This window comes from Sceloporus occidentalis, unplaced genomic scaffold, assembly GCF_023333645.1.
Source record: "Sceloporus occidentalis isolate IW3139 unplaced genomic scaffold, rSceOcc1.0.p SCAF_5, whole genome shotgun sequence".
In the NCBI taxonomy this organism is placed as follows: Eukaryota; Metazoa; Chordata; class Lepidosauria; order Squamata; family Phrynosomatidae; genus Sceloporus; species Sceloporus occidentalis.
The window spans coordinates 35521985-35544089 of record NW_028316985.1 but is presented as its reverse complement, the minus strand read 5'-3'; the positions used below and the strand labels follow the sequence as shown (position 1 = coordinate 35544089).

Here is a 22105-nt window from a genome sequence, read left to right as displayed (position 1 = left end):
TGCAACTGGCTGCTTTAAACAACTGCTTTGCATTGCCTCCAAGTAAGATCTGCCCTGTTTCTGTTGTTTTTGAACAATGTAAACAATCTGGCCACATAATAAAGTTCCCCTAGCTATTGATTGAGGATAGAATGAACTGGTGGTTCTGTATCGCCTGAACCAATCAATACATATGTCAAAAGACAAAACAAAAACAGACACAGACAGAAATATGAAACAAGCACTTACGTTACATAGCAACCACCTCTACAGAGTGAGAGAGAGAGAGGAACTGCTGTGCAAGACCAGTCTTTCAGGGATGTGGGCTACTTTATATTAGAACCCCAATAGCCACCAGTTGCCACCTGATACAAAAACTTATAGTTGAAAATAAAGAATTCTGAGTCCAAGGATTTGTGTACCAGAACTGAGTGCAACTCAGAATCTATTCCAGATGATTTCAACCTCTCCCCATCTCAGCAGTATAATTTAGGCTGGACGGAAAGTTGTTTCACTACTCCTGTAACTAAACAATTGAAAGCCAGCTCTACTGCAGATTTACCCAATGATCTACTATGTAGTAGATCCAAAACCACCTAGTTTTCACCCCTATGTAGGGACACCAGCATTGTACCCTCAGCCATTGGAAAAGCTCCCCATGTTCCATGTAATGTTCAAATTTTCACTAGATATTTTATTCCCAAATCACCTCCAGTAATGTAGAGCTGCCAAAGTGATCTCCCTTCTTTGGGCCCCAGTACAACATAGTAGACTAAGCAGACAGCATAGGATAATGAACCTCCTGAGCACCATGTGATGCTTGCAGCATGATACCCATTTCCAGCAGTGCATTCAGCCCTCCTGAATATCATGTGATGCCTCTGCAGCTCAGCCCATTAATGTTTCTTGCATATCACAGGAAGGAAACTGTAATTGCTCTTCACCATCCTTCTACTTTGTTTTTGAAAATGCCCATCTTATCTTGATTCCTTCTAGCCCTTAACTCACCTTGATACACCAGTCATGCTCCCTCCCCACCCATCCCTCTTTAAATTCAGTTATGACAAGGAAATTGTTTGGTTATATAATTGTCCCCAGATTTATAATCAAATCTAACCCAGACAGAATAAAACAAGAGTTTTTTCTTCCATTTGAGGAAAGAAAGAGATTTTTCTTCTACATGAGTGGAGAAACTCCCATTTATATAAAATACAGTATTTGAAATTATTTCCAGTTCACAGCAAGAAAAATGAGCAAGCTGCTAGCTACAGATTACAGTATTCAGTTCCCATTTTATTTTGTATGCTGCCATTTAACATTGCAAGCCTTGGATACCTCTGGAGAGTCTGAAACAATCTTACAGTTTCCTCTGTGTACTCTCATTTATTATTCCATTTTAAAAGAACATTATCAACTATTACTACCCTATAAATGTCTAACATAATCTCTCAGGCTGGGATAACAACCAATTGTAAATGGAAATAAATCTGAGAACTAATGCCACTTTAAAACTCAATAGTGAGAATATCCTTATGGTGAGCCACAGCCTCTCAATTCTAGATGCTACTCTCACTTAGATTTTGGCAAAATCTCTTGTGTGAGACTAGTTTCAGAGCTGGGCAGCCATCTATATGATCTTGTGGTTCTCATTTGGGATATATATAGAGAATATAGCTATGGGGCAGGCACATTGGTCATTAGCGAATATAGATATTCTAGGAATTGTAAAGAGGTTCTCGTGGAGCTTAACTGCTCTATAAACAGACATATTTCTCTCTAGGGATGAGTTCTAGAAAACTACATGCGCACAATTTCACTTTTTCAGCTTAAGTGGGATAATAGTTATGGAGGGTGCATGTGCCTTCGAGTTGCCTGTTGATGTAGGTCAGGGGTAGGCAACCTTTTTGAGCCGGGGGCCGGGTTGCTGTCCCTCAGATAACTGGGGGGCCGAAGCCAAAAAATAATTTTTAAAAAATTAAATAAATAAATAACCCGGGACAAATGTAGGACAAAATTTTCAAATGGAGGACACTTTTGTTAAAAATTGGAGGGCACACAAAAAAATTGCTGATTTTTAAAAAAATGTTAATATAAATGCATGTTTCGGAGGCTTCTATAGACAATTGCTCGTCTTGCCCACCGCTTGCCCCCCTTGCCTGCCTCCTCCTGATAGGCCAAAAGCCCCACGCCCTCATGCGAGAGGCCAAAGGCTCCGGCAGCAATCGGCGGCAGGACCAGGCGGGGGCCGGTCCCAAGGCCTTGCCGGGCTGCATCCAGCCCGCGGGCCGCAGGTTGCCTACCCCTGATATAGGTCAACCCCATGGAGTACCTATCAGCTATTAACATAGCACATTGGTAGAGCACCTACCGTATATACTCGACTACAAGTCCATCTCATGTATAAGTGAAGGGTATGTTTTCGAGCCAAACTTATAGATTTTGATATGAACTGTGGATAAATTAGGGATAAAATATAAGGGTATGTAACAAACGAACTAAATAATGAAGCAAAGGAAAATGATGCCAAAGAACTTACAAAATTTGAGCAGGCATAATTGTGCTCACACTAAAGGCTGGATGGATGAGAGAGTAAAGGTGGGTCAATGCTTCCACAGCAGATTACACTCTTGCCTTTCACCAAGGAATGGATCCTTTTTTATATAAGAGTTGAAGTACATGGATAAGTTGGCTCAGCTTTTTTAGGTCAATTTTTTAACTAAAATGTTTACCCTTATACATGAGCATATACAGTATTTCTCGGGTCAAACTCCTTGCATCTCCAGTTCGGGCTGGAAATGTCTTTCCCAAAACCAGGGACAGCTGCTGCCAGTTACTGTACTGGGCTAGAACAAGCAATAGTCCGACCCAGAACAGTTCAGTTAAAATATGTGGGGGGGGGGGGGGGAATTACGTGTTGTTATTTGCTTCTCCTCCTCTCCAACATGACACAACCCCTTCCTTTTCTCACAAAATACTATTTAGTTAATGCCATAAGATGTACACAGGTTGAGCTCAAATCTCAAACACTTTTAAAGATGTATTATGTTGTGAGTGATGACATCTTGCACCAACTACAGGACTGGGCTGCACGTTCATCAACCATTTACCATTCAGGTGATGCCTGCTGAATGATTCATTATGGCAAAAGGAATAAAAAAAAGGGTTCACTGCCACAAGTTTTTTGAAACTAACAGGCACCAGAAAAACTAAAAAGGAAAAATGGAATGCTTTTATTACTATCTCAGGATTGCTGTTGGATCACTTCCTTGGAGAAATAACACTGTTCATTTAGCACAGAATCAATTGTGCAGCCAGCAAAAGCTTCACAGCACTTCCTACATAATATGTCTGAGCCATGGCCTGGAATAACCTGTGTCAGAGAGGAGCTGAGGTAATATTCAAGACCCAGTTCTGTTCCCGGGATGTCTTAAGATCCTATGTGCTTGTAAGAACTGGGCACTTATTTTCAGAGCAAGTAGTCAGCAGAAAACATCAATGCTACACTTCTCAGCAGGATTCAGAATACATCCATCTGGATTTGTATCATGTAGATTTTGAGGGTAAGAAGACCCTGTAATACACACTTCTTGGCAGCAGCAATAACCATGCTCTCAAAGGGTCTTCACCAGCAGAAGTATACAAGGGAGTTCCCCACATTATAATTCTTTCTAGAAATTGTTATCCATAGCAGGTACATAAACAGTAGGGAGCCACAAACCATGCTCCTGAAGGTGCACCTGGGAAGCCTGATTAGGCTGGGGTTTTCAGAATCATGTGTGATAACCATGTTAGGCAGCTGTGGTCAAGCAATGAAAACATTCATCACCTGTAAGTAGAAAGTGATTGAAACAACAAGGCAGTCAATTGCTCTCTAGCCTTCAGAAAACCATTCTTTCCCTGCTTTTGAATAATATCACAAGCTTTTGCAGCTTAATTGCTGATCCCACAGTATTAACTGGTTTACCTTCTATAGGAAGAGGTCAGCACTGATGGAGCACATAGACAGTAATAATTATGCTCCCCAAGACAATCCATACATACAATTCTGACCAGATTCCACAGTAATGGCTCTGGTGGGAACACAGGCAAGGGTCTTCTTGGTGACTGTCCCCAGACTTTTGAATTCAGTTTCTAGAGAGGCTAGACTAGTGCTATCCTTCCATAAGCAGGTGAAGAATCATAGAATCAGGGTTGGTTTGAGGACTGAGTGCTTTAATAAAGTGTTGTATTGTCTATAGTTGTTAGGTTCCCCCACACATTTTTAATGAGCATGGTTTGAATTATATTGATAGTTTAATTATATTTTAATTTTTGTATGATGTTGGCTGTATCTGTTTTAACTTTTGTATTCCACTGTGAGTCCCAGGACTGGGGAAAATTTAAGACAGCGTTGTGAGGTCTACTCGGAAATATATCCCACCCAGTAAGTGTATACAGTCCTCCCTCCAAATTCGCGGGGCATCCATTCCGGAACCTCCCTCTGCAAATTCATGGCTATTCAAGCCCCCATAGGCTTGAATGGCCACATGTCATGGGCATATGTGCCATTAACTTTAACGGAGGTCACCCCTCCTCAAATAATCAAAACCATGGATCTCAAGTCTGCGAAAACAGAGGGGCAACTGTATATGATTGCAGCATAAAATGCTCTTTTTCAATATACCGAAGAGGGAATGGCTATCTTTTCCATTCTGATCTTCTATTTATCTTAAATGAAATAACAAGGATATCTTTGCTGCCATGCCCAACTACATGTTCACATTTAATTCACAGTACAGCTGCCACCTCTGATCTAGCTCACCATTTCAGATTTCTTCTATCTTCTCTGCAGTTTTTTGAAAGTGAACCCAACCTATCCTCATTTGCCCAAAAACTGGTTTGTTATGTTCAGCGAAATTCATGTCTATTCAATTTAGTATGCTGCTTGCAACTGTATGGTATTTAAATACTTCCAGATCTAGGTAGGCACTTGGATTTTTTTTAACAAACCCTTTTCTGAAATCCACTTTACAAAGTATAGCTTGTTTTTAATCCTTATCACACAATTATCATGATTCTTGAAGTCAGCCATTTTTCCACTCACATGATAGTTCCTATCTAAGAGCCCCTAAGACAAGAGTAAGGTCTCCCAAAGTAGTTGATAATGATTGAATAATATGTAAATATACAACATATAGTTCTATGGTTTGCTCAATAACAGAGCTGCTTTCTTATCTGAAAGCAAAGACAAAGGATTTTGTTTAATCGTTACAAGTAAAGTAACCAGTTTCTTTCTCCTGGCAGAACTTCTGTGCCTTTAACAACTGTCTGGGAGACACCATCTTGGAAAAAAATCTCATTCTTCCATTGGTGAGGTTGGGAAGTTCTCAACATCATCCTTTGTAACACAACTCAAGATTTCAGAAAGAAGTTCTATTAAATGTGTATGCTTTTGGGAGTGTCAGGAGGTGCAGGAGAAAGACCAGCACAAAAGGTAGCAGCCCCAGCCTTTTATGAACACTCAAATGCATCTTGCATTTGAAGGCTAGCTTTTGGCAGGTGGAGCTGTCTTGTGTACTAGCTTTCTTGAACATATGCCACTTCAAAAGGCCTCACATTGCAAAACAGATACCCCAAAGAAATTTGATTATTTCAAATGGAACAGTCCAGCTGTTAAGAGAAAAGAACAGGTCTTTAGGCAACCTGGAAAACTGAAACAATGCGCAACAGGCATATCTCATTACAATTAACATTCTGTTTGCTGATGGAGGCATAAAAAAGTGCACAGGCTATATTTTGCCTTCTAGGCTTAGCAGCATGGAAAGAAAGATTGTTTCCTCCCATAGTTTGAGTCACCATTATTTCATTTGTGGATTGGAAGTGGCCTTTACAGCAAAATCTGTACAGAAGGTTTTTCAGAAACTGAAAGCCTGCTCTCTCTCACATAGCCTTTTAAGGCAAGAATACCTGTTTACATTTAATTTTATGAATGCTAAGGCTACTAGTGGTGGAATTGGTCACAAGCATTCTTCTCTGTAATAGTTATCACTAGAAATGACCAAACGTTTGGTCCCAGCTAGTTGTTAGTCCCAACTACAGTAAACTTAATAGGGAACTATTCATCATCTAAAACATGGATGAGCAACTATTGAAGGTTAGAGAGCTGCATTGGCCCCCATATGAAACCCTGCAGGTCTGCTACCCCAAACATATATACTTGCCCCTCTATTTGTATGGACCCTCGTATCCACGATCCTCACTTACTCTCGAGGAGCAAGCGAAGGGGATTAAAATGAGGCGCACACCCATGCCTGCTCGCAGGCATGCGCCCCCATTCAAGCCTATAGGGCTTGAATATGAGTGAAATTCCAACAAAGTAGGAAAGAGGTTTAAAAAGATAAAGAAAAAAGAGCCATATTGAAAAGAGAATACCACTGTTACACAGCAGGACAAATTAAAAGATATAGTAACAAATTATTACAAGATACTATACATGACAGAAGTAACTCAAGAAAAGAGAATTTGTATACGAGAATGTATAAAGAAAGAAGGTAAAATCCAGGTTACTGAACAACCTAAGGCAGTGATGGCGAACCTATGGCACGCGTGCCAGAGGCGGCACTCAGAGCCCTCTCTGTGGGCACATGTGCCGTCGTCCCAGCACAGAGTTTGCCAGAGTTTGTTACTAGAAAGCCAGAAGGACATGGCACTTTGCAATAAATAAGTGGGTTTTGGGTTGCAGTTTGGGGACTCAGCCTCCAAAAGGTTCACCATCACTGACCTAAGGCATTAAATAAGTCATTTTCAAAGGAGGAATTGGCAACAGCTATTAAAAACCTGAAAGATAACCAGGCCCCCAGTCCTGATGGATTTACTGCAAAGTTTTATAAGATCTTCAAAGATGAATTAATACCCTCCTTATTAGAAAAAGTAAAACAAATTGATTTTGGAAACTACCCAGAATCATTGTGACATTCAACAATAACATTGATTCCAAAAGAAAATAAAGATCTAGAGCTGATCGAGAATTATCGCCCAATTTCTTTATTAAATCTGGATTATAACATTTACTCAACTTTAGCAGAACGATTGAAGAAAGTACTATCTTTAAAGATCCATCCAGAACAGACAGGTTTTCTTCCACAAAGACACCTCAAAGATAATATCAGAGTAATAATAAATGTGATTGAATTTTCTGAAATACATAAGGAAAGAAAACTGGGGATGGTGTTTCTGGATATCGAAAAAGCGTTTGATAATGTAAACTGGGAATTCCTAGAGATATTATTAGAGGAGTGGAGCATTAATGGAAGATTTGCTAACTGGATAAGGAACATATATAATAAACAATTTACTAGAATTGATTTGAATGGAGAAAAGACAAAATCAATTATGATTAGAAAAGGCACTCGCCAGGGGTGTCCATTATCACCCTTGCTCTTTTTGATAATGGAAGTATTGAATAATAGTATAAGGAATGATAAAATACTAGGACTGGAAGTCTCTAAGTATAACTATAAAATCCGAGCCTTTGCCGATGGTTTAGTAATTATTTTAGAAAATCCAAGAAAAACTGTTAAGACTAGAAGACATTCTAGTTAATTTTGGCAAGTTTGCAGGATTTAGAGCAGGGGTAGGCAACCTGCGGCCCGCGGGCCGGATGAGGCCCAGCGAGGCCTTGGGACCGGCCCCAGCCCGGTCCTGCTGCCGATTGCCACCAGGGCCTTTGGCCTCTTGCGTGCAGGGGCAAGGGGGGCAATTGTCTATAAATGCCTCAGAAACACGCATTTATATTAACATTTTTTAAAAAAATCAGCTATTTTGTTTGCGTGTCCTCCACTTTTTTTTAAAAAGTGTCCACCATTTGAAAATGTTGTCCTACATTTGTCCCGGTTTATTTGTTTATTTAAATTTTTAAAAATTATTTAATTATTTATTTTTTGGCTTCGGACCCCCAGTTGTCTGAGGGACAGCAACCCGGCCCCCAGCTCAAAAAGGTTGCCTACCCCTGATTTAGAGTTAACAAAAATAAAAGCAGTATGCTGACCAAAAACCTAACCAAGAAAGAAGAGGAAGAAATGAAACATATCACAGAATTTCAGTTGATAAATAAAACTAAATATTTGGGTATATTTTTGACAAATAAAAATACAGATGTATATAAAAACAATTATATACCTGTATGGAATATTATAAAATCTGATTTAACAAGGTGGGGAAAACAACAAACATCTTTAATTAGGAAGAGTAGCAACAATTCAGATGAATGTCTTGCCAAGAATGTTATTTTTGTTCCAGGTCCTACTGATTTTAACCAATAAGAATCTCTTTAAAACATGGAGTAGTGACATTTCTAAGTTTCTGTGGCAAGACAGGAGGCCAAGGATAACATTTAAAGTCTTGCAAGATTTGAATCATAGAGGCAGTCTGGGGCTCCCAAATTCAGAGTTATATCATAATGCAAGTGCTTTGTCATGGATTAGAGACTGGGTATTATTAGAAAATGATGAAATTATGAATTTAGAAAATTGTGGGTTAGACGTGGGATGGCACGCTTATATTTGTTATGGAACGGAGAGGAAACTAAAAGAATTTAGACAGCACTTTGTTAGAAATGCCCTATTGAATATCTGGAACCAATACAAGAAATATTGGTATAGAAAACTGCCAAGATGGACGTCCTCACAAGAGGCCTTCCATAAAAACGATAAAAAGTGTGCAAGCAATTGGTTAAAATATTTTTAAAAAGCAATTGGTTAAAATATTTTAAAATATTTTTTTAAAAATCTGGAGAATTAGAAGTGCTGAGATGTTTGGAAATAGTCATGAAATGAATTGGTTTTAATACTATCAAATAAGAGAGGATTGGAAAAGGGCTACATCTAAAGTCGGTATAGAAAGTAAGGAAAATGAATTTGATATAATTATGAAGGGAACTAGAATAAAAGTAATTAAACAAATCTACAAACTTCTGTTGAGTATAGAAATGATGGAGGAGACGGTTAAAGCAAACATAAGATGGTCCCAGAATATAGGGAGAGAAATCCCTTTGGCTAACTGGGAGAACGTTTGGAAAAGAAATCTCTATTTTACGAAATGTAATAATTTAAAAGAAAATTATTATAAAATGTTCTTCCGTTGGTACATTACACCATCTAGACTAGCAAAAATTGGGAGTCATGGCAATTCTAATGTTAGAAGTGCAACCAGAAGCGAGGGCACCTTATATCATCTTTGGTGGTCATGTCATAAGGCAAAAAAAATTCTAGAAAAGGATTCATAAAAACATCACCTTTACTCTTAAGAAGAAGATCCCATTGACTCCAGAGCTGTTTTTGCTAAATATAACCAACACCATTACCGAAAATATGGTTCAAGATGAACTGAGAGTTTTACTGTATATGATTACAGCTGCTCGGGTAGTATACGCGAAATATTGGAAATCCAATATCATTCCAACTATGTTCGAATGGAGCTTAAAGTTACATGAATTAGCCTCAATGGATATGATTTCTATGTTTAAAAATGATATGACTTCACAACAATAATTTTGTTAGCATTCTTCTTATTCATATGTTGTTTTCCAGCTGCTACTGGGAGTATCCATGCACTTCCAGCCATATGCATGCATTCCTCATTTATTACAGTGTCAGACTGTATACCTTGTAATACTATAGTATTTCATTTAATTAAAAAAACTTTGAAAGAATTCCTATTTATAATGTTAATCAGGCAATTCTTTCCTTTTAGAAGTGTTTAAATATATATTTAACACATCTAATGTGAACGTGTTATAATAGGTATTCCTCACTCACAAGGGGGGATGGAATTACTTTTCTAAGAGGAGGCATATTGTGGCATAAAAACTAAAATGAGTGTGTATTTTTGTTTCAGAACTATTTTATTTTCAGATAGGCAAGGTTATACTGTACAGATTTTATTAAATAAAACGTATACATCTCATTAGTTAAAATGTCTTTAATTGGTGACTGCCCAAACACAATCTCATCCACCCAGTGTTCAAGATAGAGCTTAGGAAATGTACTTCTTGGTCTACAATTGTGCAATTTTGGGAGCTGTAGTCCGAAGAAGGACCTCTTCCAAAACCCGGTTTCAGGATGTATAGCTATAAGAGATGAAAGGCTTCCTTTCTTCTAAAAAGCATTAAGGATACTGTTGTACAGTATCTCTAAACACCATCCGTGTTATTGTCATCAAAACAGTCTTGTATTAAGTACTAATGCAACTTAAAGATACAAACTGAAGCATGTTATCCTTAAAAGAAGATCCTGTGAATTCAACAGAAAACAATCCTCCTTAGGGAAAAAATGAGGCTAAGAAGTACACTAGTTGGATTATTGCAAAATTAAAAGGATGGAAACATCTATTCCCCTCGATGTTAGGGAGAATTGCTCTTGTGAAAATGTTTATTGCCCCTCACCTTTTTTAAAATTCCAAACGATACCTATGTCTCCTTCAACCCTGAGAATTAAAAAGTGGCAAAGTTTATTAATTCATATATTTTCAATAACAAAAAACCTCGTTTTTCTCAATCTATCAAATTCCTTCCTTCAAACATTGGGGGGGGGGGGGTGGTAGCCATTCTGGATTTACAATTATACTTTACAGCTTTTCAACTATTTCAGGCAATTCCTTTAATGAAAAAAAGTATTAATATCTCATGGGTAAAAATGGAACTTAATGTAGATCAACACACCTATTACAGCAACTTCAAAAAAAACTATCAGAAAAGAGATTAAAGAACTAAACAACCTTTGGTTTAAAACTACTATTGAGGTCTGGCAAAAATGGAAAGATATTCTCTCTCCAGAATTGTCACCTAACTGTCCGTTTTTATATCACTCAATTTTTTTCATATAGATAAATTCTGGCAATACAAAGATTGGGAAGAAAAATGAAATTATCAAATTAAAGATCTCTTTAAGAATAATAAACTCAAATCAACTGAAGACTTAGCATCATCTCTAGATCCATTATCGATTTCGTGGTTTCAGTTTACGCAAATAAAAACCTTCTCCTCTAGCTTGCTCAAGAAAGGGGAAAGTTTGAGATCTATGACTCCCTTTGAAAATTTGTGCAATGACCCTAGTGGAAATAGTAAAGGCTCAGTCTCCCACATATATCATCTTATCTTGACAAACTTCTTTCAGGATACCATATGTACTACAACATTGTGGGATAGTGAACTGAATACAGTGCGCCCGCGTATGACGCGGGTGCACTATACGCGGATTTGAGCATACGCTCAAACCTGTGTAGAGCCACGCGGGAGTGCACAGGGCGGCGCATCCCATTGGAATGAATGGGGTGCGCGCCCATGGCGCATGCGCACCACCACCTGCACAAGCCCCATTCATTCCAATGGGGCTTGAGCATGCGTAAGCCGAGGACACACTGTATATCAATCTCGGACTCAGATTGATATGCTATTTGGTCATCTACTGTATTGAAGTCAAGCTCAGCTTTAATCAGAGAGAACTTTCTAAAGCTAGTACATAAATGGTATTTAACTCCTATTAGAAAATCACAGATGATAAATTCTATATCACCCCTATGTTGGAGAGGTTGTCCAGTCTTAGGGACTTATATCCATATGTGGTCAGACTGTTTTAAAATTAACCACTTCTGGCATGACATGATCAATAACTGCTTTAATTACAAAACAAAAAAATAATCTTTTGCCCAGCTCTTTTATTATTTTCAATATACACAAGAAGTAATAAATCCTTAAAAATAGAAAGTTGATTTCTTTTTTGTTGACAGCTGCTCGATTAGAAGTGGCTAACAACTGGAAAACATGTTTTGTATCCCTCAATAGCTGGTGGAATAGAGTTTGGGATCAATGGCTTATGGAGAAATTATCAGAAAATATGAAATATAACTCAAAACAACAAAATCAAAGACCCTTACAGGAAAAATGGTCTCTCCTTATAGATTATATTAATACAAATTTTATATCCGTTTCTCCTCCATCTAGCCACTGTTCTTTATGGTCAGATTTATTTTAAATAATTTGAATTGTGTAAAACCTTAATAAGGAATACCTTATTAATTTTAATAAGGAAAGATTTTCAATAATTTGAAATTCTTTATACCATTGTCTTATGATTGTAAGATTTTGTATGATATATTTTGAATAAATTTTATTTTAAAAAAAGAAGTACAGATAAATATGCACAGTTTTAGGGTTGCTCGACAACCAGAAAAACTAGTTTGAGTTGTTCTTTATGTAGCTTGATGTACAAATATGAGAGTGGGCACTTTTTTATACAATGAAAATATGTTTTTTAATATCTCCATATGGAGATACTGCTAAAGGTATGAGTGCAGCAACCAACTAAAAAGCAGACAACCACACACAGTTTAGCCCCAGATGATACAGATTGCAGCCTGCTCCTAAGCATGTTTACTCACAAATCTCAATTCTGTCCTTTTAAATACACACACACACACACACACACTTAAAATGTTACTGTATTAAGTGTTTGTTTTTTAGCTAACAAATTTACACATGGTAGTATATATCTATGGTAGTATACATTCTATGGCATTTCTGTACTTTTCACAACTGAATGGCAAGCAAAATCGCAAAAAGCAGGGTTTTTTTTCTTAACACAGAAATGAGAAAGGCTTTCTAGAATTTGTTTGATAGTTGTTAAGGCACAGAAGTCCTGCCAAAAAGGTATTGCCAGGATTAGATCCCCTGCATGTCTCTTACTTTGGAACCCACTATGTAATAAGACATACCTGCATATTTCCCTCCCACTCTGAATCTTCTTTTAGATACAGCTTCTTTTTAATCTCTGCTTTCGTTAAGGAATCAAGCTGTTCCAGTAAATTATACTTGCCTCAAGAGGGACAAATTTCCCTCTCCTAATTTTAGCCCAGATCTACCTGTCATCACCAAAAGAACATGCATGTTGGCATGCCCTTTTGAGAAGGGGAGATGTGCAGCACACCTACCCACTTGCACCTCTGGGAGTCCTCTTTCTTTGTATGGTTGGAATCTATGTTGAAGAATTTTGAGCAGAATTTTGCACATACTTAGTGCAAGTCTACAAACCTACTCAAGAGTAAATCTCAGTTATATTAACCAAGTAAACATAGAGAGGACTGAGCTGTTAAATCGACCCTAAGAGTCATCCAGTGCCAAAGCAATGACATGTCTCTTCTGCAACATAACCTTTCTTTTCAAATTAAACTTCAAAGGGGATGATGTTCACTCCAAAATGGCATTCCAGGTTTCAAGTATACATTTTTCTGAGTTCTTTTAGTCATTGTTGTCTCTAGCTCAGATGCTCTTGCCTAAATTAGGAATGGAGCTATATCCCCTACCTAAAACAAATGGGGCTTAAAATAACAGCATTTGCTCAAAGTTTGCTTTTATATGCCACTGAAATTTGCACATCAGATGCTTCTTATAAGTACTGAAAAATCCTGTTACAGTCAGACTTGCATCCACACACTCAACCATTCACAGTTTGGACCCCCCCCCAAAGAAAAAGAATTTCCAAAAAGCAAACCTTAAATTTGCAATTTTATATAAGGAACACCATTTTACTATGCCATTGTATATAATGGGACTGGAACACCTATACATTTTGGAATCTACAGAGCTCCTGGAATCAAACCCCAGCGGATACCAAGGACCCACTGCATTTTTGTTCAGGATATAATGGAAATCTATAGCATCAGGGGACTCCTGCTTATTTGTACATTTAAATTCATATCACCTATATAAAAATGGTACAGGTATATTAGCAGTGATAAATATACTAGAATCAATTCTGCAGTATTTTATTCTAGAGCTGCCAAGCTCTAACTGTAAAAGAGTTGAAACTAGATGAACTAGATTTGGAAGTCAGAGCAGCTAAAAGTCTAAACTTGGCTCTGATCTTCTGATTTCTCAGTCTTTAATGGATTGTTGCTGTCATGTACCTTCAAGTCATTTCTTACTTATTGAGACCCTTAAACAAACCTATCATGGGATTTTCTTGGCAAGATTTCTTCAGAGGTTTGTCATTGCCTTCCCCTGAGGCTGAGAGCATGTGACTTGCCCAAGGTCACCCAGTGGGTTTGATGGCCAAGCGGGAATCGAACCCTGGTCTCCAGAGTCTTGGTCTGATACTCAAACGACTATGCCACACTGACTCTCCCTTTTTAACAGGTATTCCCTCTGTATTTTCAATTGTATTATGATGATTATTGTGATGTTGCTTTTAAAAAAACATTCAAGGGCTTGAAAGTTCCAAAGAACTGTTCCAGAAACCCATGTAGGAGCTGAGCATTGCAAGATGACACAAAATACTGTATATAATTTTCAAGAACTTTGGAGACTATGTTTAAGGTAAAAATTGTGCAACAGATCACCACTGCAATAAATATAACTTTAAAAAAGGAAACTGGTATTTACATCTGTTATTAAGCATTTCAAACTTAATGGAAATGAACACAGTATCTTTTACTTTTCAATCTCTTATTACGAATAATTAAAAACATGCTTCAAATGGTAACAAATGGCAGGGTTTACATACAATTTACATACAATTTTACACACATTTTCATGGGAATATGTCTCAAAAATGTTAAGGGGGCTTGCTTATAAGTAAACATGTTTAAATGTTCAAATAATGAAAGAAAAGGTTCATTTCCTAGCTGCCTTCATTCCTGGCTTACCCCTCTAAACCAATACTGCAGTTCTCAAAACTTCAGTCTTATGAATGTGCTTGGGAGTAAGCCTACTGTACTCAGTGGACATATTTCCAAGCAAGCATGCACAGGAATGGCTTGTAAAGTGTTTATGCTAAGCTGCAACTCATGTCTTGATCAAGCAAGGTAAGGCTACAGCATGAAATAGAAAGGTATAGAAGTCATTCCCAAGGTCAAGGTACAGCAAACAGTTAATATCTCTGAGAAACAGGAGCACATCCAAGAAAAAAATTGGATGCTAGTTTCCTTTCTGCAGCTGGGAAGTCATCTAATTTCATCAAGAGAGCCAATAAGGCAGTATTCTGAATCAGGAAGCAGCACACTGCAGAAATCCTCTTTCTTCTCCTGTACCTGGGAAGCCCTGCAGTAACAGAATGAAGTCAGAGCTTTAAAGGGAAGAACATTCTGTCCCAGATTACCAAGGACAGAAAGTGTCCCTAGTTTAACAGCATCACTTCATGCCAAACACTATTGACCAATGCTGCTGTGTTGTCACCTATGCTCTTTACTGCTTTACTTCAAGCTTTCGTACAACAAAAGGTTATTCCACCATCACTTAAAACTGAATTTTATTGGCAGATGTGAGCCAGGAGATTATTGCTAGCATCTCTTCTATTCTCTGGTAAGCATAATATTAGCCAATTCTACCATAGAAATGTCACAGAAACTAACCATATTATATTATCTTCAGTCTTTTCAAGGCAATGCTAGTATTTCTGCAACATTTTATTCGTTTATTTGAATTATCTCCTTCCCTTTTCCCAAAATGGGATTCATTCATTCTCTCTCTGTCAGCATATCCCTCCCCACCACCAAATACCTCGTCCAAAACTTCTTCAAGTCATATGCAGTCAGGCAGCAAGGAAAAGGCCACTGACAGTAATAAATAAATAAATAAATAAATAAAGGGTTGGAAACACATGGGTTAAACTTATGAAGCCTCTCTCAACTCAGGTCTCTCCAAATATGTTGGATTACAGCTTCTGTTCTTCTTAGCTAGTATGGCTGTGGATGACGAGTGCTGCAGGGGGACATAAGCAGAGCACAAGCTCTGCATGACAAAGGTCTCATGAAGTGGTAGAAAAACATCTGTCTCAGCCGCTGCCTTGGGCTGGACCAAGAAACAGTTTGATCTCATGCAAGCAAAGTTTAGAAAAGTTACTTTTTTGGACTAGTCCCCAGGGTCCCCAGATCAGTATGGCCATCTTGAATGTTGCCTGGAGGATTCTTGGAGTAATTCAGTCTGAAATGTCACTATCTCCCCCCCACCCCCCTTTATATGTTTAAGGCAGTTTCCTCACCCTTCTGGATTTATCTCAGCTGCCAAGGCGACTGGCCAAGCTAACCCCACACCTCTCCCTATCCACCCTGCACCCTCCCACGGCTGATCTTGGTCGACTCATTTCCATGACCCATTCTACTTCTCTGTGCCCTCCTCTTTCCCTCTCTAGGGCAACTCCCACAGGAGACAAATCTCTCCAGCTTTGTGTTTGCAGCTTGCTCTCTTAATCCCAATGACCTTCTTGCATACGCTCCACAGGGACACAGGCAGCCATGGCAAAAGTGTCACAAGACAAAGTGACCTTCCCCCACTCAGTCCAGCCATTCCAAGGGGGAAGGAGAAAGCAAGGAACCTCCTCCCCTTCACCCTCTTGCAGACTGATTTTCCATGAACTCCATCACTTCCTCCCTTGCACAGAGATGCTCTTACATAAAAACTACACATTAAAGTGATGGGGAAAGAAATGCTTAAACTGAAGGAAAGGGGAAAGGTTTGGAGGAAAGCACACATTTCCAACGTTCATCTCTTTCCCCTCCACAACTTCCCTATTCCTGCAGTACATGTGTAGGGGAAGAAATTAACAGTCAAACTAAGAAAAGAAATTAAGGGTGAGGTGAGGAAAGGACCAAGCTGTTCTGAATTGCTAATTTCCTCCTCCAACTTTTTCCCTTCACGGTACAGTATTTACAGCTCATACATGAATTGCTGTCCTCTTCTATTTCTTGTCCACTGTGATTACTATTAATAATCAGTCAGACTTAAGAAGAAACAGTTGAACCATTTCTTTTAAATGAAGAAAAAAGAAAAAGAAATGTAGTAGTTTGGGGAGAAGACAGGAGGGACTCAAATATAAAAAGGAAAGCAGCTTCCAATATTAAATAATACATTTTACTTTGGAAGATTTAGGCACTGAAAAGAAAATGGGAAGGAGCAAGGAGAGATAGGTATCTGCTGGAGTTTGGTTTCAGAATCTCTTGTGGATCCGTAGACGCTCAAGTCCCATTAAATGCAATGGTGTAGTAACATGGTGTCCCTTATATAAAATGGCAAAATTAAGGTTTGCTTTTTGGAATATATACTACACACATACACACACACTTCCAGAGTGGTCCCTTGGTATCTGCTCAGGTCTGGTTCCAGGACTCCAATATTCATAGATATACTGCATATATATACATATACATACATACACAGACACATACATAGGAGGGATATTTTCAAGACACAGATGGTTGAATCTGTGGATAGATTCCGTGGATCTGGAGGGCCAACAGTAAGGCCGTTTTTGCCGCCTCTTTGCCACCTTAACCTCCTCCTCTCCCACCAGTTTGCAAACACTGCTCCTTCCCTGCAACAGCTCCTTGGAGGACAAGAAGAAAACAAATAGAAATGGAAGAAGGAACCTGAGCTGAGCTGGGCTGGCTGGGAAGCAACACTGCCTGGCTCCCATTTTAGAGGTCACTTTGGGCAAGAGGAGCATGGTGTGTGTGTGCTGCTGGGGCAAGGTAACCCCAGGTCCTCCTTTTCCTGGACATGTCTTACATTCCTAATTCTGTCCAGGAGCAATTTAAAAATGTCCTGCATTTTGAGTAGGACTAAGAAGCATGAATTTATATTTCTAGGAGTGTCTTTTAGCTTTTATTTGGTCATGTCCTCGCTTTTCCCTGAATGTCCTCCATTTTGTGGTGCCTCGTACTCCTTTGTGGTTAGAATATCTGGTCACTAGCTGTATGTGTATTTTCTTCGCCCCTCCTCTGGCCAGGGTGACCAGATGCCCTCACCTCAAAGGAGGACAAGGCACCACAAAATGTCGGGACACTGAAGAAAAAGGGAGGACATAACCAAAGAAAAGCTGAAACCACTCCTATAAATGTAAATTTCTGCTTCCTAGCCATGCTCAAAAGCGAGGGCATTTGGGAATTCCTCCTGGACAGAAGGCAAACATGGAGGACAGGTCCTGGAAAAAGAAGACATCTGGTGACCCTGGCTCAAAATGGAGGACATTTGGGAATTCTTCCTGGAAAGAAGGTTGAAATGTAGAGCAGATTCTGGAATAAGAGGATGTCTGGTTATCCTGGCTCAAAATGGAGGACATTGGGACTTCCTCCTGGATGTGAGGTTGAAATGTAGGGCAGGTCCTGAGAAAGGAAGACTGGAGAAGGAAAGTCGCCCTCCTGCTTCATGTGGAGGCGAAGGGAGCCTTCAAAGCTGTCCTAATCCTATTTTTCCCTCACGCACATGGCTGGGGAGGACATCTTCTCTCTCCTCCTCCTCCAAGGAAGCCCAGAGAACTGGGGAGCCTCCCTTTCCAGTTGTTGCTGTTATCATCATTTATTTATATAAGAATAGCCATAACCATTTTTTATTTCTCTTCCTCTTCTCCTCAAGGCTCCAGGTGGAGTACAACATGTTGAAACACAAAGAAAACAATTAAAATACATATACATGGCACCTTAACAACAGAAGGAAACATTTATAACTATTTCTACAAAATAAAATACTAAAATACAATGCTTTAAAAAAAGCCACAAACATAAAATGCAGAATGAAACATAGGTCAGTTCCCCTACATTTTCTTGAATGTCCTACATTTCACTTGTAACTGTCCAGGAGAAATGCTATAAGGGCCTCCATTTTGAGCCAGTGACCACAGGTCCTCCTTTTCCAGGACCTGTCCTCCATTTCAACCTTCTCTCCAGGAGGAACCTCCAAAATGTCCTCCATTTTGAGTCAGGGTGACCACATGTCCTCCTTTCCCAGGATCTGTCCTCCATTTCCACCTTCTGTTCATGAGGAATTTCCAAAAAGGTCCCCCCCCCCCTCTCTCTCTCTATATATATATATATATATATTAAAACAGTGGTCTCCAAACTGTCACCCTGGATGAAAATAGAGGACCTTTTTGGAAATTCCTCCAGGACAGAAGGTGGAAATGGAGGACAGGTCCTGGGAAAGGAGGGCCTGTGGTGTCCTTGGCTCAAAATGGAGGACAAGGCACACACCCCGAAAGGTAGGACATTCGAGGCGAAAAAGGCAGGGCTTGGACAAATCAAAGCTTTAAAACATTGACTGATTGGTAAAATATAGGCAGACAGACAGACAGAAATGCAAGTTCGTGCTTCTTAGTCCTGCTCGAAATGGAGGAGGTCTGGTCACCCTGGATGGAAATGGAGGACTGGGTGGAAATGGAGGACCTCGGCCCTGTTGGCCAATAGTCTGGGATCCTGGAAGCTGAAGTCCAAACATCGTTTAAAGGGCACAGTTTGGGGACCACTGTTTTGAAAGATAGATAGATAGATAGACAGATAAGACAGATTAGATAGAGAAGACAGATAGATAGTTCGATGTAAACTGTAAGTCCTACATGTAAGGGCTGCCTTGCCCTCCCTGGCCGCCAAGACGCAGAATCGCCCTTGGGCTCTGGGTTCCAATCCTCCCTGCGCAGGTTTCGCACCCAGAACCCCGTGAGAGACCCACCTTAAACACCCCCCCCCAAATAAAAGGCCCCTCTTGCTCCTTACCCAGGAGACCATCCTGAGGATCGTGTGGGGCTGCCGGAGGAAGGTCTGGGGGTCGAAGGCGCCCCCGGCTTTGCCAGCTCCATAGGCGCCTACAGCTTCCATCCTCCTTCTCCCCTCGGAAGCAGCAGCTGCAGCAGAACCAGAGGGAGGCTGAGGGAAACCGGCGGCGCTGTCAACTGGAAGATGGGAGCTACCTCAGCATAGCGCCCGGCCTCGATGGCGGAGGAGGAGGCGGCGGAGAGGAAAACCCAGCAGCAGCAGCCACCGCCACCTTCAGCCTCCCTCTGGCGCGCTCCCGCCTCGCAGCACCAACTGCGCATGCGCCAGCGCTGGGAGGCGGGAGCGCACCTCGGAATGCTAGAGCCATAGAACATTCTAATAGGGGGAGCAGTGACGTCACTAGGGCTGGTGTCACCCAGTGCAGTCACTCATGGTGTCACCCCCCTCCCATTGACTCATGGTGTCACCCTCCCATTTCACCCCATACATAGACTCAGAATCCTAGAGTTGGAAGAGACCCCAAGGGCCTCCTTCCAGTCCAGCCCCCTTCTGCCATGCAGGAACTCTCAATCAAAGCATCCCCGACAGATGGCCATCCAGCCTCTGCTTAAAGACCTCCAAGGAGGGAAACTTCACCACACTCCGAGGAAGGAAGGAGTGTGTTCCACTGTCGAACAGCCCTTACTCTCAATAAGTTCTTCCTAATGCTGAGGTGGAATCTCTTTTCCTGGAGCTTGCATCCATTGCTCTGGGTCCTAGTCTCTGGAGCAGCAGAAAACAAGCTTGTTCCCTCCTCAATGTGACATCCTTTCAAGTATTTAAACAGGACTGTCATATCACCTCTTAACCTTCTTTTCTCCAGGCTAAACATACCCAGCTCCCTGAGTCATTCCTCATAGGGCATGGTTTCCAGACCTTTCACCATTTTAGTCGCCCTCCTTTGGACACTCTCCAGTTTCTGAACATGCTTTTTGAATTGTGGTGCCCAGAACTGGAGACAGTATTCCAGGTGGGCCTGACCAAGGCAGAATAGAGAGACACTATTACATCCCTTGATCTAGACACTACACTTCTATTAATGCAGCCTAGAATTGCATTGGCCTTTTAAGCTGCCGCATCACACTGTTGACGCATGTTCAACTTGTGGTCTACTTGGACTCCTAGATACCTTTCACACATGTAAGTCTCTCATTCAGCCAAGTGTCCCCCCATCCTATATCTGTGCATTTCATTTTCCCACCCTAAGTGCAGTACCTTACATTTCTCCATGTTGAAATTCATTCTGTTAGTTTTGGCCCAACTTTCTAATCTATTATGGAGTCTATTAAAGTCATTTTGAACTCTGATCCTGCCCTCTGGGGTATTAGCTACTCCTCCTAATTTGGTGTCATCTGAAAATTAGATCAGCATGCCCTCTATTCTTTCATCCAAGTCTCTAGTCCAAAACGTAATGCAGAAATCATCCATTTTTAAGAACCGCTTGAAGTGCCCCAGGCTCCATGTTATTGCTCTGGTCTGGTGCCACGATAAACTACAAATTCCCAGAGAAGGCTAAATATCTCATAAAACCACAGTTCCCAGAATTCCCTAGCACTGAGCCCAGAACCATCAAAGTGGTCTCAAACTGGATTTATAATATTTCTGCAGTGTGTTTGGGACCAACAACAACAGCAAACAACAGGAATGATCCAACTCACACTGCAGAAATAAATCCACTTTTAAGAAGCCGCTTTAACTGCCCTGGCTCAGTTTTATGAGACATTTAGCCTTCTCCGTCAGAGAGAGAACTCCGATGCCACAACAAACTACAAATCCTAGGATTCCCTGCCACCGAGCCAGGGTGATTAAAGTGATGTCAAACTGGATTATTTCTGCAGTGCAGATGCAGCTTTAGTGGCAGGGGATCAATGGTCCAAAACACACTGTAGAAATAATCCAGTTTGAGACCGCTTTGACTGCCCTGGCTTAGTACTAAGGAATCCTGGGAATTTGTAGTTTGTTGTGGCACCAGAGCTATCTCTGACAGAGAAGGGTAAATGTCTAACAAAACTACAATTCCCAGAATTCCCTAGCATTGAGCCAGGGTAGTTAAAACAGTCTCAAACTGGATTATTTCTGCAGTGTGGACCCAGGTGTTTTGTACTTCATCTCTAAGAAGACCTAACAACCTTGGCCAGCAGGAATTTTGGGAGATGAAGTCCAAGATATCTGGAGTACCTGGTTTGGGAACCACTGCCTTAGATTGTTAATGTTCCTTCTTCCTATCTTCACTCCTGTTTCTTCTAACTCTGCTTTTCTTATGATCTTTTCATCATATACATTGAATAAATAGGATGATAGGATGCAGCCTTGCCTGGCCCCTTTGTCAACTGGGAACCATTCTGTTTCTCCAATTTCTGAAAGTGGCCTCTTGTCCTTGGTACAGATTTCTTATCGGGACTATCAGATGTGGTGGCACCCCCATGTCCTTGAGTGCGTTCCACAGATACTCTCTTATAGTGCTGTTACTCTACTTTTACTGCTCTGGCTGCCTCCTGTTGCATTCTGGGGTTTGTACTTCAGTGAGGCCTAAGAGCTCTCTGGTTTAGAATTCTAAATGCCACTTCCCTAAACT

At 40.3% G+C, this 22105-nt stretch overlaps 1 protein-coding gene across 2 annotated transcripts in view; it reads right to left on the bottom strand.

The window, feature by feature from the left end:
• Positions 1 to 19725, bottom strand: part of SYNGR1 (synaptogyrin 1) — a 47271-nt gene extending 27546 nt beyond the window's left edge. For both annotated transcript variants that reach the window (XM_089528224.1, XM_089528225.1), the window contains exon 1: positions 19492 to 19725. In XM_089528224.1, coding sequence (XP_089384350.1) covers positions 19492 to 19593 — 102 coding nt within the window. In that variant the 5' untranslated portion in view covers positions 19594 to 19725. The remainder of the gene's footprint in view (positions 1 to 19491) is intronic.
• Between the last annotated feature and the right edge of the window lie 2380 nt (positions 19726 to 22105).